General features: G+C 42.0%; 1 protein-coding gene across 1 annotated transcript in view; it reads right to left on the bottom strand.

The window, feature by feature from the left end:
* Positions 1 to 3822: 3822 nt before the first annotated feature.
* cwc27 (CWC27 spliceosome associated cyclophilin) overlaps positions 3823 to 20794 on the bottom strand; it is a 44845-nt gene continuing 27873 nt past the window's right edge. Inside the window, exons 12-14 of the mRNA XM_049560074.1 lie at positions 13680 to 13789; positions 13459 to 13565; positions 3823 to 4381 (exon numbers count right to left, since the gene is read on the bottom strand). Of these exons, the coding sequence (XP_049416031.1) occupies positions 4219 to 4381; positions 13459 to 13565; positions 13680 to 13789 (380 nt within the window). The 3' untranslated portion in view covers positions 3823 to 4218. The remainder of the gene's footprint in view (positions 4382 to 13458; positions 13566 to 13679; positions 13790 to 20794) is intronic.

The raw sequence follows: 20794 nt of genomic DNA, 5'->3' as shown, positions 1-20794 counted from the left end.
GATTCACATGCTTAAGTAGCCAGACCATCTACCACAACAAATAACAGAGAAGCTCTACATCTTTACATAGCAAATAGTGGTATGTTTTGAATATTGTATACAGCTCCTTTAATGCACATCTTCAGGATTGCTGGTAGTACCCCTGTACTTCATACTGTAAACTTTTGCATACTCCTTGAACAATATTTTGCACATCTTTTGCACAGCTCTCTCATTTCAAAACATATAGTATAATGTGCATATTTTAATAGTATTTTTTAAAATATGTGTTCGTTAAATTTTCTGGTCAATACATTTTTGTTGTACTTTTGCAGTACTTGCCTTTATCTTGTATTTTCTCTTCCCATGTTTATTGTTATACACCAGAACACCAAGACAAATTTTTCATTATGCTAAAACCTACTTGGCAATAAATCTGATTCTGATACTACCCTACTACTGCAGCTCAGTAAAGGAACACTCTGAGGAAAAACAACGTGGGAAAGTAGTGCTAAAAAGATCTTAATCTTTGCAGCAATCAACTTGATTTAACTAACTCAGATTGCTAAAGCCTCATATTAGCTTCAGCTTCAGTTAAAATGTATTTGGAGTTTGTCCTCCATCACCTATATTGAAACCATGGCCAATGTAGACAGGAGGAACAGTTTCAGCAACCAGTAACTCTTTCAATGTGCAAATGGGCATGTGAATGTTGTTTTGACATAGACTTGAAAAATTCTGAACATTTCCTTTAAACACTTAAGTAAAGACAAAAAGCTGTTAAGACACCTGCGAAACAGACAAATGAACTCTCTGCTCTGTTCCGGGATGTGTGTGTGAGTGACCAACCATTAACCATGAAAATCTGCCGTGCCTGTCCAAATCATCTCCTCTCTTTGATCTCACAAACTCATCAATATCTCTCCGACCAACGCACCTTAACTTACCGAGCTCTCACTTCTTCTGCACATTCTGTCCATCACACCCTGGGGAATTAGCCGTGGAGGGGGGGGGACTCATGGTTCAGGGGGTCAGACACGTGGGCCATCTCTGCTGCTCACACATAAGTTACAGCACCAAAGGACCACTTAAAACTGCAGCGTGTGAATGAGGAGTTAAAAGTTAAATGCAAATGTGGATGCTTTTGTGTAAACGTCGATGGAAAAAAAGAAGAGAGGAGAAGAGAGTCCCCCTCACATAAGGAGTGTTGGTTGAATTTCTAAGAGATGAGAAGGATTATCGGGCTATATTTAGCTCTTACCCACAAGGGCAGAGGGAGATAGTAGTTGTAGTATAGCATGATAATGCTATTACCATTCCATCTCATCGCTGGCAGTCACATGATCAGCAGCAAAGAGTGGTATTTCCTGCCCTGAGCTGGGCACGGTGACACCGCAGAGCGTTAAGTATTCTCCTGGTGGTGCTGCAGAGGAATTATACCGTCTTGTCCTCTTTAAACATAAATTACTGATTTATGTGGCAAGCAGTGTCCTTATAAAAAGCTAATTTATTGGAGCTTTTCTTTGCATCTTCATGAAAAGCTTTTTTCTCTCAGTAATACATCAGTGGCACATTTCAACCTGACCTGGACCCAGGAGCACATCCAGTCAGTTAGATCACTGTATCACCTGTTTTAGATTTGCGGCAGCTCGGGCCGAGCCGGGCTCATAATGTAACATTAACTCTCCTTCCTGTTCCATATGAAAATTTAAGCATAATCCCAGAAGTGCAGTTAAAAAATAGCGTGCTGGCCAAATGCAGCTCCTGGTCTCACACACACATACACACACACACACACACACACACACACACACACACACACACACACACACACGGCAGTGGCAGATCATTTACCCCTGAAAAACCACCAAAGTGAGGTAAAGTCTTTGGTTTTAAACAGTTCCTTTTTACAAGCTCTGGCTGCTCCAGTGGTGACCTGAGCAGGACAGTGTGGCAGATATATATAAAATGCAGCAGGGTGGTTAGGCCATCACCGGTGCCGCCTCAGCTCTAAAGGAAGAGGTTAACATTTTGGGAAATACTCTTACTCACTGAGAGTTAAGGCCTTTGCACACCAAGTATTCTTTGTACACAGTTCTTAAAATCTATCATCTGATAAAAATCATTACGCAGAAATAGGGCTAACACCTGACAGTCAGGGACTGAAATCATCAGTCGGAGACCCCTTAGTCAATTGAAATTCCTTTAAGTCGAGCTGTGTGCAGTCTACTTTTGGGAAGGTTTTGCCCGGTCAGGCTCTCAGGTAACGTCATCGTCTGCCTTCTGCTCAGAAGGGCGAATTCACATCTTACAGCAACTTCATACGACGCAGTCTCTGGCTTTTGTTTGACATCTAGTGTTGTCACAAAAAGTTCATTCATCTTCTAACCGCTTCATCCTCTTGAGGGTCGCGGGGGGGGCTGGAGCCTGTCCCAGCTGACATCGGGCGAGAGGCAGGGTACACCCTGGACAGGTCACCAGACTATCACAGGGCTGACACATAGAGACAGACAACCATTCACACTCACATTCACACCTACGGACAATTTAGAGTCACCAATTAACCTGCATGTCTTTGGACTGTGGGAGGAAGCTGGAGCACCTGGAGGAAACCCACGCTGACACAGTCAGTGCACATTAACAGTCCGTTGTTAGCGCAGTTAGCTTGTCTGCTATATTATGTAAGTGTCACTAACAAACTGAACTTAACCCTGGCCAAACACTCAGACTCTATGGAAGAAAAAGGAACACATGGTTGAACATTTGTTTTCAAATCTTATTCGACTGACATAATTTTGAGTCGGGTACAGCCTGACACAGAAACCTTGGACACTGAATCTGATATGTTTTGATGTTCTCTGGCAAAATTGCGGCAAAGTCTAAAGACATTTCCTGCTAGTATTATTTGTCCAAAATGATTGCATATTTTAAAAATGAATACAACCTCATGTTTTGTCATTCACATTCAGCTCTCATACTTTTGTCCTTTGTTAAAATTTTCGGAACAGGTCTGATTTTCTGTTTTTGCACCTCTGTCAAAAGCCTTTAGAGTATTTTTTTGTCCAAGAAGCAGCAAAAAATGTGGTGTTTTCTTCAAGAGAGAGGAAAAGGGTGCATCACAAGTCAGACAGCTTATTTTCAACAGGTCAGATAGTAATATTCAGATGGATGATGATGACAAGGAAGAGGATGTTATAGAGGATGAGGAGCGCACACAGACTGTAAAACGGAGAGACAGTGTGCTGACAGAGAGGGAGGACAGCTCAGGGCTTTTAGCCGATGTGCCAAATGCAAGACATGGGTGGGGTGGCGACAGCCAGGGAGGTACTTCCACTGGAGAGAAGTAAAGGAGGAAATGTGTCTTTAGATTTTGCCTCATTTTGCAAAGTTTGGCAATAAAAAGAACTCAGAGTCCAAGGTTTCCATGCGGATTACAGATTAAAAAATGTTTAAAAAAAATACATACTTGGTGTGCAAAGGTCTTTTAAAGACCTTTGCACACCAAGTGCAAAGGTCTTTAAAAGACTGTGTGTTAATTATAAAGCTACAACCTCAAAATGATTAGCTTAGCTTAGCTTAGCATAAAGACTGTAAACACAGGGAAACAGCTAGCCTGGCTCTGTCCAAAGGTAAAGAAAGATCTGCTCCTCTAAAGCTCAATCATGACCACAAAATGGTTCCACAAGTGAAATCACAACTTTGTAATGTGTTAGCGAGCTTCAGAGATGCTTGTAGGGGACCGCCAGGCTAGCTGTTTCCAGTCTTTACGCAAAGTTTAGCTAAGATGAACATTATGAGTTTAGATAAATCGTTAAATCATAACAGAGTCAAATCATCAAAGACTGGAAACTAATGTCATTTATTTTTCTGGCAAAGTCTAACGGTCACACTTAGGCTCGAGACAACATAAGCAGAAGGAGAACAGCATAAAAAAGTGAACAACATTACAGGTAATCAAACCATGACCTTAATCAGTATTACGACCACAGTCTTAATCCAGATGAGTAACTGAGCGTAGAGTCCGGCTGCAGCTGTTCCCAAGTGAAGGAGCCTTTCCATCACAGATTACAGGGATCGTTTCTGCTCAGGTCCTCAATCCAGATGTTCGAGCCAAGAGACCGTTCAACAAAGCGGGGTTTGAAGTGTTGGAAAAGTGGACAGGCGGGATGCTGTATGATCAGTTTTTCAGTCACATGGCTCGGGCAGGACCTGACCTACCGACCTCACGACCTCGCCGCCTCACCTCTTGGCCTTCTTCTCCTTCATGATCTTCTTGCTCTCCTCTCTCCGCCGTTTATTGACGGGGTTGCGTGGGTCGTAGATCTCGAAGGTGTCTTCGTCCTGCATGTTGGCATCCTTGACTTTTCTGGTTTGCTCATCAAACTGCAGAACATGGGCCATCCTAAATCAGACAGAGAGAGGTGGAGAGAGTTCAAAGAAGAGTGGCAGATGATCCACTAAATCACAGATCTGTAGAGCTTTTACCCAGAGGCTAGTCTCTCTCTGCTGTGGGCAAGTTTGATCACAATGTCAGCATCAAAAATGGGAAAAACGTGAATTTGAATTTGCTGTTTCTATTATTCTGATCGCTGCTATTGTTTCAAGCTCAAGTCATCATGGATGTATAAAACACATTGTACATGTATTTTATAATTTTGCTGTTTATTGTAAGCAAAAAACACCAAGACAAATTCCTTGTATGTGAAAACCTACTTGGCAAAAAAACATACTGATTTTGATACAGTAATAATGATAATAAACTCAATTTCTTTTCAAAAAGATGAGGACAAAACATTCAAACAAGCAGATAAAGGTGATACATTCAGAAACACAGAGATGAAAACTAAACATTAAAAGTAAGAAAGAATAAAAAGTAGGCTGTTGTAGAGGATCAGTGAGGTGTCATCATGTATTAACATACTTTGAATTAAACATTATGATATATTATTATCACAAAATGGCAACAGTCTGTATTTACCAAAAAATGCAGCATATTTTGGGACAAAAATCCTAAACTTTCAAAAAAGGGGAAGAAGAAAAAATTGCAAAACCTTTACAAACAGACAAAGTCGATTACTCTTTTCAGTTTTATGTTTTGCGTTTTAAGAATTTGAGCTATAGTTTTTGACAGTGCAATGCGGAAAACTGCAATACTTGTATTCAAATTATAGCAAAACTACTAAAGGAATCGCACAAAAAAGAAGACCACTTCCTGTGGCAGAGGAGCAACAGGTATCTGAAGAGTTTGTCTTGGTACAAAGTGAGAGATACAGTATTAGGGCTCATATTTTTGAGACTTCTTAGCAGTTCAGAAATCCAGAAAGAAAGCCCTGGTCCCCAGAGAACGGACGCTCATGTGTCTTTCATTTCCCCAGTCAGTTTCTCTTCCCCCAAAGACAGATTAAAGAATCAGGACATTCCTCACAGGAGATATCAGTGTCAGGCACTTCACAGATAAAACACATTTTCTCTCACTGACACGATCTCCTCAGCTGCTGTGCGAATGCTATCAGTAAATCTAAACAACAAAGCAGGAGTGACTAATCAATTGTGTGGACCCATTTTTGGCCACGTAACCCCGTCATGTTGTCAATCTGCTACATCCTCCTGCGTTCATGTTTGAGTGGAAAACTGAAATAACTAAAAAAGTGTTGGTTCGGTTCAGGGAAAACTTTTTAGTCATGCTAACTGCTGCATGGCTCCAAGGATGTTAACCTAAATCCAGACTGAAATATCTCAACAAAGATTGGATGGATTGCCATGAAATCTTTTACAGACATTCGTGATCCCCAGAGGATGCATCCTGATGACTTTTCATCTAGTGCCATCATCATATCAAACTTTAAATTTGTCTGATACTTTGGTTTATAACCAAATAACTGCAAAACTAAATGGCATTCCTGTTAGCCAAAGCTGTACCTCTTTTGTAGTGCTAATTAGCAAATGTTAGCATGCTAACATGGAAAACTAAAATGGTAAACGTGGTGAACATTATACCAGCTAAACATCAGCATGCTGTTATCTTTGAGCTCGAAGCCCGCTGTGCTTCAGTACAGCCTCACAGAGCTGCTAGCATGACTGTCGACTGTTGGGATGTCAGTAAATTCCATCAGAGCTGCTGGTTGCAGGGTCAAAGATCTTTGTAATCCCCCTCCTTCCACACATTCTGATGTCGGATTAGAGGGGATTTTGTCTGACAATTTCTGTAAGTTTCCAATATTGACAATCTGATGTTCACACTCAATTTACGCCATGATTGGCTGTGTGGAGATGAGAAAGGAGCCAGGGATCAAACTTCTCTGTCAAGCTCTCTGCTTTTGTTTGTTAAGCTGCAAACCCTTCCAATTTAGGAGTTGATAATATTCCCGACCTCTGACCTCAACGCATCCCAGAGCATCTGCTCAGGAAAACATAGATCCCCGCAGCAGGCTAATTTTTGCAGTTGGCGTGTGGAGAACCAATCGAAACATTACCAGAACAGGAAAACAAAGAGCTGGACTGAGTTGCAGCAGAAGACCAAACCGTCTAATATATTGAGATATATGAGATATTCCTCATGCAACTTGGCATTGCCTCAGACTTTAAGACCTACTGTAACTAAAAATACACCTTTAAAGAAATTTGACATTTTAAAGAACCCTCTTAAAAGAGAGAGGAGTAGGCTAGTACCATAGCTTGCAGAGACATCTATCAAGCACAAATCAACTGAATGAAAATGGCAGCTACAACGTTGTTACAGCAAAACATAAAAGCTACATAAAACATTAAATAAAGTAAAAATTGATGAAAATTTTATTCTGCTAATGGTTCATTTTTTTGTGTTGCCAGGATGCTGTGACGTTAGGTGTGTTCATGTTGGGGAACTTAGGCCAGATTGATCTTGCCCAAGTTTCTGACTTGAATGACCATTACATTGTATTTCTTTGTGTCGGAGGTCGTTTTTCTGAGTAAAATGGTTACGCAGCTATCTCTGTCACTTCGCATGTGAGCCAGGAAGTGCAACACTAAAAATATTTATTGGTATTGCAACCATTTTACGTTGATTGTCAAATGAACACGATAAAAACAAGGTAGACTGTCTGAAAAAGTGCACTGTTATTCCCGTTTTTCAATGATATTCTCCCCCCTCTCTTAAGGTTCATTCTAACTGCCGCAATGTGGAAATGCGGGACAGATTTGCGGAATATTCGCACAACGCTTTTCTGCGTTCAAATCATATACACAGGCGCGGTAGGGACGCGGTGCGGAATTTGGCGTTGTTGTGTTCCAATTCCACGCAGTGTTAACGGGTGTGGGTGAACATGGACGAGAGTAGCAGCAGCGAGCTAGCAAGCTAACGTTTAACAAACGTCAACATCAACTTTCTTTAGCACTTACCACTCTCACTGCAGCCACTAAGCTGGACAATGGACTGCCAGACGTTGTCCTTTAATTCACTGTTCATAGAATCATCCTGTCTTTTATCAAAAAGGACGGGGTGCTGTGAAACAAGGTTTATCAACCTTTCTCCAATACTGTCCTGACTGGCTGGATTTTGGACTCTCCCGGGTCTGCGCGACTATAAACAAACAATTTTACTGGCCCAGCTGTGCAGTTCTGCCAGCGAATTCCGTGGGGGGTCAAAGTCTGGGCAGAAACTTTTTTCACCGCATGAAAGTTCTGCCACGGTGTGCAAACTTCCATAAGAACCCATGAAATCACCTTTTATATTTTTCTGCGAGAATAATCCGTGCGGATATTCGCCCTCAGTGAGAATGGACTTTTAAGCTCTTTTTACACAAAGATGGTGCTATAGAGCCACTAATAAGTCCCTTCTTTATCCCTCCTTTGCATTTTTACACAGAACCAAACAATGGCGGCATGATTCCGCTCCAGTGTGTAATTTTAAATGGTATCCCTACTTCGCCAAATCAATCGGGCATGACAATTAACATAATAGTATCAGCTTCTCGTTTGACATATAACATTTGTGTCGGCAGCACTTTATAAACATAATATGGCAATAGCAATCATGTACGGTCTCTGTTATATGGCAGCTGATCTCGTCCTCTGCTCAGAGGGTAAGGAGCTCCCAAATCACAGTGGTTTCCTAAAACTACTGTTCTTCTTTGAGTTAGCTGCTAACTGCTAATAGCTGCTTATTAAATCTCCCAGGGTGGGTCGCACACATAGCAGGTCTTAAAAATTTTACATTCATCCTGCCCATGGTCCCGTCCTGCCGGCGGGCCCATTTATACAGACATGGTTTTGGCGCTGTTACTATCTCCCGTGGCAGATTAATGGCAAGACAACTCAGTCCCCTGATTCTGCGATCGTACCTTATATACATGCATCTTGATATTCATGCCTTGAAAAGGCAGTGTAAAGGCCCGAACATACTCGGGCGGAACGTATGCGGAACAGACTCCACAAGGAATGTCCGCAGTCATTCGAGCTTTCATAGTCGAGCGCACTTCCGCGTTGTAGTTTCCTGTAAAAATGTCCGTAAAAAATCCCCACGATGTGAAAAATACACACCGAGCAGTCACTGGTGTGCGGCGTGGAGTCCGCGCGGTCGTAAAATCTGAGCTTTGCATGCACAGGGCTTGCGGACGTCCGCTTTGAGTCCGTTCCGCGTATGTTCCGCCCGAGTATGTTCAGGCCTTAAAAGGGCTTTAGATGGCCAGCTTTTCACTCTACCGTCCAGTGTGGCCATGAAAAAATGTTTTCACGGAAGAAAGACACATTTGATTTTGAAAAAACAAGTCATTCACATGACTTCTTTTCTAGCATAACCTGACTCTCAGTCATGTTTTTTTTTTCAGGGTACTTTTTGCCTTTAGATAGTAAACAGAGGAGGTGCTACAGAAAATGAGGAGAAAGAGGGGGACATGGAACATAGGTCTTAGACGCCAGGCCACCGGGACGCTGATCATTAGTTGTTATCTGACTCAATTTACTGCTGTCCATCAGACATCCTGTTGACGTCAGTAGACTCAACTATAATGCATCTACGTTAGCATCAGTGGGTTCACTCACATCGCCTTAACGTCACAATCTCTGAACTTTCCCTTTAAAGTTGATGATCAACAGGTCCGTCTTATCCAGCTAGAGAAAAAATATTTACATGACCTTGTGTTGTGTATGTCTGGGTGTGTATACTGTGCTCATGCACTACATAAAGAAACTGTGTATTCTCTGTTGTATATTTTGAAATACTTTGATGCCTTGTCTACTGTGCATAGCATGTGGTATGTGTCTGAGCGCTCACAGTTAGTGTGTGTGTGAGTGTGTGTGTGTTCACTCTGCACTCTCTCCGGTGTTCATTTGAAATCGGCAGGAGTTGTGACAGCTCATCTAGAATGTCATGGCTAGACTCTGGCAGACCCTGAGGACTCCTGCTGTGTGAGCGGGCCGCCTCTGATAATTTGTCTAGCAGTCTCAGTGATGACAGCCCGCCGGCCGTACGCTCCTCGGAGTCACACGGCTCCGAGACGTGAGGTAGAAACCCGGCGTTACCAAAACCGCTCTGTGCTGCCGTGATGCGACGCTACAGAAGCCTTTTCTTGATTTTTTTTTTTTTTTTGCCTTTTTTTGTTTTTTTTTTAGGGGGTGGGAATTAAGGAGTACAGGAGGGATGGTGGGAGCAACTCTTTGCATTGTGGACTCTCAATGTGAGCTTGTGTGTGTTAGCGGAGACCGAGAGGAGGAGGAGGAGGAGGGGGCTGAAGAGGGAGAGTCAGAATTTGTAGACACAGACACAGATGGAATAGTTTACCTCCTCTGGCCCAGACTTGACTTCCAATGTCTGACCTGTTGTAACCCACATTCTGTTCGCAGCGCTCCTAGAGTGGCACAGACTTCCCACTGGTGTTTTTCTAGGACTGCTATGCTACTGCCCCTGTCCCTCCCTCCCTCCTCGCCCATACCTGGCGGGGGCGGCACAGTGAGGTGTCTACAGCCGGGAGAGGCTCCAAACGCCAGCCAAGGCTTCTCTCAAATTCATTAGGGCCCCCCCACTCACACACACACACAGACAGACAGACTGCACTTCAAGGGGGCTTTCTCGAGACTAATAGCAACTACAGATTTTGTTATTCTAAATCTCTCACACACAGACACTTTGCTCAAATTCAAACACATGGTATTCATTTCAAACCCTGTACTCTGTGTAGTTAGACTTTGAGATCTTTGGTGAAAAACAGAATATGAGAGGAAAACACAGCGTCAGGGCTGATTTCCTGATGGCCAATCTGGTGGCTGCGGGTTGAAATCCCAACTTGACGCACACACACATGCATACAACTTGAACTTTCACACACATTTATCAGAACCCCGAAGCGAGCTTTGGATCTGGTCGGCTTCATCATTCCTGCTACAAAGAAGGATTTTCTGCAGCATTTGACCATTTTAGTTTTCTCATTAAGGCTGAGCTCACTATTATAATAAATGGTTTCTTTTTGCAATCTCTTACAATCCACCACGAGGGCATCAATAGGAACAGCACAAGCAGTGGAGGCTAATGAAAAAGGCCTCTCCGTGCCAACTTGTCATGCTCTAACTTCAGCGTCCAAAAAGCAGTGCGTTTGCCAAACTGCTTCTTGAACTCTCCGGGAGCACTCAGGACTCACAAGCTGCTCAGTGCTGCTGTTAATATCTGCTGCGGTGAATAGTGTCAGTGATTTAAAGCTGAGCACAGACTACTTACGCGGCAGCTATTTCATTCTGTCTCGTCCAGTATTCTTTTTTTTTTCAGAGGCAGAAGAATTCATACAGTTTATCATGAAATACTGACACAACTTTCCTCCTTACTGAGGTTGGTATGAAGTTGTAACAGCTGCAGATTAGGCAACAAATACTAGAAAAACGTAAAAAAGGCAGTAACAGACAACTTGCCCATATATATAACCTGATACGTGAGTGTATAAGTGTAACCATTTTACATTCAGATCATTTAACCATTTTGTGACATGCCATATCTGTATGACTTGGCGTTATTTTATTAGTGAGTAGATTTATGATTTGACTAGAAGTGTGTGGCGGTGTATTTATCTGCAGACTCTGGCCTCTGCCTGGATTTCCTTATTTTGCAGTGTTTGGGACATTCCTGGACACAGAGTGCAGGTGAGGTCAGGACTTTATAAAATGTTAGTGACCAGATGCCAGACCATAAGCTGCACGCATCCAGGAGGAAGCTATGAACACTGCGGACAAGGCACAGAAAAAAAGCCCCAAATATATCAAGGCGAAACACCAATCAGGGGTTGCTGGTGATAATGTTCATAAAGAGTAACAATTCCTGAATAGTATACCTTTAAGAATTTTTTCTGCCACTGTATCAGTTGCTGTAAGACAAGTAAACGCAAAAAAAGGATTTTGAGGCCGAACCAAAACAGTCGAGTAAAACCAAAATGATGATCTGGAAGATGCTAAAATGCTCCGTTGAGAAGGCTTGTGACGTGGCCGCCATGTTGAAATAGTCACGCTTAGGGCCGTAACGGTACATGTATTTGTGTCGAACCGTTTGGTACGCGACTTTCGGTTCGGCACAACCCTGTACCAAATTATTGGGTGCAGGATATTATTTTATTTTGTTTTATTTTAATTCCGTTTTTGCGAGCCGAACCATTTAAAATATCTAGTTCCCCGACGGACATAATTGAGTGACGCACCAAGTCCCGTAAATCTCGTTTTCACTTTGTGCATGGTGTGGGTTAAAATGAAAAAGAAAGTGACAAACACATAAGCCGTGAGCCTGCTCCGCCTCAAGCCGGTCGCGGCGCACCATACGCCCGCTGCGAGCCGTTCAGCACCGCGGACAGTGGGACTAATGGGATGTCGAACCAATGACACGGACGCCATGGCAAGTGAGCCTGACGAACCTGAAGACCCACCCGCAAACCTTAAGTCCTCCGTTTGGAAACACTTTGGTTTCAGGGTAAAATACGAAGATGGAAATAAACAAGTGGACAAGACAAAAGCAGTGTGCCGACACTGCAGAACAGTGGTCGGGTATGCACTTGGAAACACATCTAACGTGCTAACGCATCTAAAGCGACACCACCCGAGTTTGAACGTTAACCGGCACGACCAGAAAAAGCAATCTGGTGCAAACTACGATATCGTCGTCGTTTAAAAAGAAAGAGCGTTTCCCTGACCATCGCGCTAAAGAAATAACCAACGCCATTGGAGTTGAGTGAAATTGTTTAAGCTGCACTTTAGATATAAGCATGTTTTGTTTACTGCACTTTAACAAAGTGGGAAAGCTGAGTAAGTTCCTAGTAAAACTGAATCTGAGCAGGCTTTAAAGCTGACCAGCTGCACTATACTTTTTATTTTAATTGAGTAAAACTGTTAAAGCAGAAATTTATGTTTATATTTTTCATTCAAAAAAATGTGCAGGACACAGCAGCAGCAGGATTTTATTTTTCACTTTTATATTTCTATTTTCATTCAAACAATGTGAAAAAGCAGGATTTTATATATATTTGTTTCATTCAAAAATTGTGTAAAAAGGGTTAACTGCTGTGGTGGTATGTTTTAATAAGGTTACCAATAAGTAAAAGATATTTAACAGTTGTCTATTTTTTTCATTACTGTACCGAAAAAAAACGAACCGTGACTTGTGTACCGAGGTACGTACCGAACCGAGATTTTTGTGTACCGTTACACCCCTAGTCACGCTTAAATGAAGCACTGCCCACTAGCCGGAGCAAACTTTCTCAAGTTACAGCTTAACAGTACACTAAAATATGTTTCTGAAAACATCTGAGGTGAGAAATAGACAATGCAGTAACAGAATCTTGATTTATATTTGATCAGCGCTGCCTACTTTGACGGCACTTCTCGAGCAGTGACATGATTGACAGCTGTGTTAGAGACTTCTCGGCTCTGACTGGTTGTTTCTCTTCAGCCACAGTAGATTTTAGCAAATTCTTTTCAAAGCAGTAGGAAGAGCCTTCCACAGACTATCTGTCTCATTTCATGCTGTGTGAATATAGTGACAGTTACAGAAAATATGATAAGAATTTTTTTTTCAAGTGCTTCAAGTGTGAACAGCATCAACTGAGAATCAACTGGGCCTCATGGACCCATCAGTGAAACTGTGAGAAGTATTTAGGTCATGATGTGACCTGTGAGTGTAGATGCAAAACTTTGTTGTGCAACTGTAGTGCCAATTTTCAGTTTGGCTGGTTTTGGAGAAGACAGTTCCAGAATTTGTTTGAAAATAGGACCAATGACAGCCAAGCAAATGGAGTGTGTAGCTGGTACGGAATTATTACCTTGGTTTAGCAAGTATTAGCAAGACTGATGGTACCCAGAGTGCTGCTGTGCAAAATGACACCCAGAACCAACTTCAGATACTATTGGAAACTGATGTATATCCAGCATTTAACTTAGTATGATCAACTGACAAACAGATTCAAACAAGCTTAAAAATGTTTCGCCTCCACAATGATAGATGACCTATATATGTTAAATGGAATCAGGTTCACTGACCATCCTTTGTCATCGTCCTCTGCCAGCTCCTCCACGTCCTCCTCTGGGGCGTCCTCAGTGATGGCTGAAGACAGTTTGGACTTGAAACGATTGAGGAGGTCCAGTGTCTATCAAAAACATCAGACATAATTTAATATATATAGTACAAGGGGCAAGATGAACTAGTATCCACCCTGTCTCCTGAACTGATTTGTATTTCATGTTCAGTTGAGTTCTTTTACCTGTTGTTCTCTGGTTGAGCCTTTCTTCAGTTTTTGCTTCCTCTGCTCTTCGTACTTCTTCCGTCCCTCCAGATACTCAGCCACCGCTTGACTGGTTGGCTTTTCATCCACTGCAGAGACAAGAGAGACAACACTTGTGATTACTATTAACACTTAGTTTACTCTCTCTAAATCTTACATGGCCTTGATTCGTTCTTCTTGGGAGCCACCTTCTGAAAAACCCAAGCTGCACCCTCCTGGGTTAAAAAATGAAGCAAACTTGGGAGTCAGAAAAATTGCAGTTCCTCAAATGGCCACTTGAGGCTGGCTACAGAAGTGAGTCAATCTCCATCGACCCTCGTGTTAAAATGCCCAACTTTACAGCAGAATAGCCTGGTACAAAAAACAGTTTTGGTCTCTGTAGCTAATTTCAACATTTATGACAACTGTACAGGGGGTGAATTTTTTATAACTCAACCGTTAAAATGTTAGTAAGGCTTAAAGTTATGCATGACATCAAGTGACTGGCAGTCTTTGAGTCACATCCACTTCACACTCCTCCACAGCTCCAGCTTCTTGTTCAAGTATGGTCATTTAGAGCTTCACAAATCCAAGAAGGCGATGACGAAAATGCCAAGCTTAAGGCTTCAGAACACGAGTCCCCAAACCAGTGGCTGATGTCATGGGGGCTACGTCTATTATTGTTATACTCTATGGAAAAACAGTAATAAAACTATCTTCTATGTCATTGAAAGTTTAATGATTTTGTTGGGCAATCAGTCAGTCTCTCAACAAAACAATACACTAACCTGGAACACCCAGCTGAAAGTTAATGACACATAATCAGATAAAATGATAAATAGTAAATTATTTTACCATAAGATCTCTTATATCTTTTAATAATGTTGCTTCAGGTACTCAGACAACATTTAACAAATGAACACACACTTTCTGTGAAAAGATTTTACCCCTGCAAACAGACATAAAAAATTAAATGTACAACATCATTCAGATGTTTGGTTTCAGAAGAGCAGCTAGCTTGAATATATATTTTACTAACCATAAAGTTTGTCCATGCACAGTTTTCCCTATTATTACCTGCGCCAAGGAGGCTATGTTTTTAGTTCAATTCTCTGTTTCTCAGCAGGATTACATAAAATCTACTGGCCGAATTTTCATGAAACTTGGTGGAAGGTTGTAGCGTTGGCCAAGGAAGAACCCATTAAATGTTACTGGATACACAAATTATTTTTTCACTTTTCTTAACATTACGAGATAAGACAATTGGCCCTCAGTCATCTTGGGCCCACAGAAATGCAGTCTTCCTACAAAAGCTAAAAATGAAATACCGAAGTAGGACAGTTAGAGGTTCCCCGATGTTACGCGTTGACAACATTTGGCGAGAAGAAATACCGCCGCTTCACATGCTCTCTGGCACTTAACAGATGAGGGGCTTAAAAAATATGCAGAACATGATCAGAGAGAAAAGATAAAAGCACATAATGCTTGTCAAGCTGTGTGTGCAACAGTTGCAGCCGTACATGATCTGAGAACATGATAATAAGAGAGGTGAAGAGATGAAGCAACACGGGGCAGCTCTCTCATCTCAGATTGACGTGCTCTGCATGAAACCATACTGCTGCCAGCCCTCACAAAGATGTAGTGATCCAAAGGCACAACCTAGTAACCTCTCACTTTATCTTTCTCAGAGATGACCTAAATTCCGCCTGCTACCTTATACCCCACACCTTATGTAACTGATCCCTCCTGGGGAAGGAAAGACCCCTTTAATCCTAACCAGAGACAGGACACATTAGCACATGTGCACTTCATCCACTTGGTTGGAGGAATGCAAAAACACAAGTTAATAGACTGGTGTTCCTGAAATATTAGCAAGGGGTCATCTTTTTATAAATATGTGTTTAGGTTATAAACTAAATGGGAATACAGTACATTTTTAAAATTGAATAAATTAAACTATAAAAGAAGGAAAACCCTTCTTTTTGAGAATTAACCTGAAACTTTATTGATAATTAATTAATTAATCGTTTAAGTCAGTGGTTTTCCAACTTTTTACACCACGTACTACCTCAGAAAATATTAGAAAATATTGTCCTTGTACCGCCGCTATGACTAATGTTTAAGTACAGTAGTGCAGGCCGACCCTATTCAGCTACGCACAGTTGACACAGGAGGCAGGTTTATTCCCAATCAGAAGATTAGGAACAGACGTGCCGTACGATAGGTTAGCACCAGAACTGGCACTAAAACTCTTTCATACACCCCAAGCATACTATCTTGCCATCAGTTTAGCATGTAACGAATTATGGACGTATAGGCGCGCTTAGTTCATGAACGTGACTATGTAGCAGGCTGATATCGAAACATATCGGAAATGACATTTTAGTTATCACATAGTTCAAGTATTTTCATTTGAAATGTACTTATTTTGATATCTTTATACACACCGATCAGCCAAAACATGAAAACCACCAGCTGGTGAAGTGAACAACATTAATTGTAACAATGCAGGGTTCTTCTGAGGAACCTTGGGTCCTGGCATTCATGTAGATGCCACTTGACATGCACCACCCACTCAAACACCAATACAGACCAACAAACCCCCTCACGGCAACACCCTGATGCCACACCACGAAAACTGTTCAGGAATGGCCTGAGGGAAGTGACGAAAAGCTCAAGGCGTCAACCTGGCCACCAAATTCTCCAGATCCGATTTCGATTGAACATCGCCGGTACCTTACCTCACGACCCACGGGACTCAAAGGATCCATCAACAACGCCTTGGTGCCAGACAACACAGGACACACCCAGAGATCCTTCCTCAATGCCTCGACAAGGCAGAGGCCCCTTCATAGATCGGACTTGGCTCTGACCTGTTGAGGCCTGGACAAAGGACCTCTTGGGCACAGATGCTCGATCAGATTGGGATTTGGGGAATTTGAAAGTTCGGTCAATGCCTTGAGCTCTTTGTCACGTTCCTTGGAAAATTACTAAGCAGTTTTTACGGTGTGGCATGGTGCACTGACTTGCTGGGTGGCTACTGCCATTGGGGATACTGTTGGAGTGAGCGGGGGTACTTGGTCTATGACAATGTTTAGGTGGGTGGAGTGCATAAAGAGGCATCCACGTGAATGCCAGGACCAAAAACTTCCAAGTAGAACACTGCATTTTAATGAAACGTACCTCACCACACAGCTAAAGGGTGTTCAAACTTAGGCTTGGGGCCCTTCCATATGGAGTTCGCATTTTCTCCCTGTGACAGCGTAGGTTTTCTCCGGGTACTCGTACTTAGGTTAACTGGTGACTCAAAATTGCCAGTAGGTGTGAATGTGAGAGGTTGTCAGTCTCAATAAAGGCGTAGCTGATCTGATCTGTGGACGTCACCTTGGGCTCTGGGAAACTGTGATCGATAGTTTTCATTCTTTTCAGCCATTTTATGAATAAAAATATCAATCGGAGAAAACAATCACCGGACTAATAAATAGTGAAATGATTATTAGGTGCAGCTAAAATGTAAAAGTGGACACTACAGCAGACCGGTCGAGAGAGTACAAGTCATTTCGCTGACGGGAACCCTGGGAATAATTCTCCACCCAACTGTCCTCCTCTGCAGTACGTGTGAAGTAGTCTCTCATCACGACTGAACGCAGAGACAATCAGCGTGCTGACATTGGTGTCTCATGCAGTTAATGTGCTTCTGTAAATCTCCCAGCTCAGACGCACAGGCTGTGAAGTCACAGAGTGGCAGACAGTGAGCACAAGTCTGCTGGCTGCTGGAGCGCTCGCTTTCCACAACAAAATGTGATGTCACACATGCCGCCGACCCCGGGACAGCGTCACCTCGCTGGACAAGCTGGGCCACTTTTGGGCTGGATGCTGTGACACATTCAGCCGCACCAAATAAATGATGTAACAGAGAAAACACTGAAGTCCACTGCTTGTCGTTACAAATATAAGACCTGCTATGTTATGTTTCAGTAAATGTGTATTTATTTATTTATCTATCTGTATAGCTGTCAAGTGCTGACAAAGATCTGCTAATAAACACTAAATTACAGAAGTAATGCAACAGAGATGAAGCCCAAGCTGCAGACTACTGCTCGGGACCAACAAACAACAACACGGGTTGTTTTTAGCGTGTCATTGCTGCGTTTCCTGCTTTTCAGAGACCAAACATGAGTGTTTTTAGAGACCCGTGGCTCTTTAACCACTGAGACATCACAGCTTTTCCACTGGAGGTAACCACAGCGTGTTGAGATGGTAAGTTTCAGTGTATACTTCACATAATAACATGCAAATGTAACATATGCGAGGTTTGCATAAACGTGTAATGCAAACAGTTTTTCTGGTGATTAGGTTGAACATAGAGGAGAGGAACAAGTGAAAATGTATTAAAAGGCATTGTTTCAGCAATACAAATAAAGAAATTCAAAAATAAATTTCCTTCGTGTTATAAATTCTTTGGCATTTTAATTTTCTTATCGAGGTTTTAAGTGTTGTGTTTATAAAATAAGTTCACAGTGGAAACGTAACAACAGGAGGCTTCGGTCCCAGAGGGAGTTTCGGTCAACAATCACTCAAGAAAACGGCAATTATTCTTGTTTCTCTGGCTTTCAGGCTGTGAATGCTGTAAATACTGAGCAATCACTGGAATTTCCAAACGCAGCCTTGGAAATCTCCGTGCAACACTTTCCCCGGTGTCAACATGGAAGTCTGCTCCGCTGCTCGAGGGGCAAAACCTTTTTCTTTTGATTTATGAGACGAGCAAGTGATCTCCCTCCATCTCTCCCCCAGTCACCTCTCCTGCTCTGCCTCCCTGCTGCAGCCTGTGACATGCTGGATGCTGACTGATGACGCCCCGAGGTCCTACATGAGCAGCACACATCACCTTCTCCAGCTGTTGTCGCTAACTACTATCTTTGAGTTTGATGGCCTTTCTAACTACATTCCTCCCCTCTCCTGTCACCTGGGCTCCAGAAAGCTACAAATCACGCTGCTGATGTTGTAGCAACCGAAGGCTGTTGTGGATGACAAACGCCCTCTTCTGTGGGATAAAAGCTTCGCCCTCTCTGTTCAACAATCAGCACTTTTTAAAGCTGTGAGGCAACGTTATTGCTGACCATCAATCAGAAGCACATCAAACATGATTATGTCAGTGTTTGGAGGTCAACCCCAACAATCCATCTTTGATTATACAACTAAAGACTGTTTACATAAGAAGATATTACAGAAGAAAAAACTCAAAAGCTGTCAAGCGATATACCAGGGAGACAACATCACACGCTAATCTTGATCTCAGGTAATTGTTGTTTCAAATATCACTCTGCTGCAGTATTGCTACACAGTATGCAACAGGCACCAGTGTAATAAAACACCAAGGGCACACAGGCATAACCTGTGTAATATCGAAGTGGGATAAAGTCTGCTGCCACATCATTTAAGGGGGTGGGTATTGAATGGACAGTGGTTTCAGAATGGCTCTCTTATTTTTGGCTCCGGCACCCAGCGGTCACGCCAAGAAAGAGAAAACCAGACTACAGGAACATGCTATAATTTATATGATGAAAACTGAAGGAGAAAAAAGGTGAATTCTAAAGAGACAATTTGCTTTTCAGTCCAATCAACGTCAAGCGTGCATGCCAGCAGCCGCATGGGTGGCGGCTGGTGGGGGAGGAGGAGGAGGAGTGGGTACTGACTGACTTCATCCAGAACTGTAAAGGGATGGTAAAGAATTTAAAAGCAAAAAGTGAATTCCTGCAGACACTTGACATTGATTTAATTAAAAAAGCGTCAACATTTTAGTCACATATTCTGCATTCATTGTTAAACAGTAAATCTAAAATCTAAAATCCCACACAAATATGCCTTTCATTTGCGCAATACAAGTCCTACTGGTGTTGTCCGACACTTCATATCTAATGCATAAGAAAATCGTTTTGTTTTTTAAATAGTATTTGTTGAAATTTGTTAAAAATTTTCTACTAAATCTTTTAAAGCTTGTTGATGAATGATCAGTCAAAAGAAAATCAATCAAATTAGCAAAATCCACAAACATAATTTTGCTAATTTTTCAAATGAAAATATCCAGTCTTCTCTAGTTCTTTGGGAGGGGCATCATTACGATTTTATTGATACTGATACTGCTTATCAATACATACGCTTATTGATACTATTACTGGAACTACTATCCAGACTTTGGTGCAAAAAGTAGAGACATGGCATGAAAAGATGTAAAAAGATTAAACTGTTATTTTCTCAATACTTTTGCAGAAATAACGAGTTCCTGTAAGTATAACGAGGGAGGAACAGCTGCTACAGATGTCTAGTGTGATGAGCCTTAATGCTGCTTCACTACCAGAAGCTGAACTTAAGCAATATCAATTACCAAATTACCAAAGAACTATTAGTCCTTGAGCTTCTCAGAATCGTCCATAACGTGAGCCCACACTTTTGAACATTTCACCCTGTCAATCATGACTGGAGAGCACAGAATGTAAACACAGTTACACAACGTCAAATATAATCGCCTGAAGCTTGTAGCTTTGTCATCATTACGAGGTGGGTAGGAATTTGAATTGCTGGCTTTGTTAGAACAAATTAACATTACATAAATACAGATAGCAGTGGCATTTGTCCAGGAGCTTATAGAGGTGTTCAGAGAGGTAACAAAGACTTAAACCCTTAAGGGAGGTCCGGGTGCATGCCCCTCCACCACCCCTGAAGAAATTCTTTTTAACTATCAGCTTTCAAATATTGATTTCCAGTCCATTTCATGATGAGAATGTAGGGAAAAACACACCCTAGAATTAAGGTAATCTTACTGCGAAAAAAGTAATGTAAGGGGCCAGTTCAGGGCAGGAAAGCAAAAACACTCAACTGTGAGAGTGCAGAGCTGGGACAAAACTGTATGAAAGTATATTGTAGCCGGTAGGAATTAATGTGGTTATTGCTCTTTAATTTTCATCCCTTTGAATATCAGTTGATACTGCTTTATCCTACTTAACCTGCACAGGTGGGAAATAATTGCTATTATTGTATGATGTAGCTCAGGTTAAACCCTTTTTGAAACATAAGCAAATACAGAACATACAGAGAATAAATGTTACAGAACTTTC

This window comes from Epinephelus fuscoguttatus, linkage group LG18, assembly GCF_011397635.1.
Source record: "Epinephelus fuscoguttatus linkage group LG18, E.fuscoguttatus.final_Chr_v1".
Taxonomy (NCBI): Eukaryota; Metazoa; Chordata; class Actinopteri; order Perciformes; family Serranidae; genus Epinephelus; species Epinephelus fuscoguttatus.
Note: the sequence above shows the minus strand (reverse complement) of the source record. Positions and strands in the feature narration are given on the sequence as shown.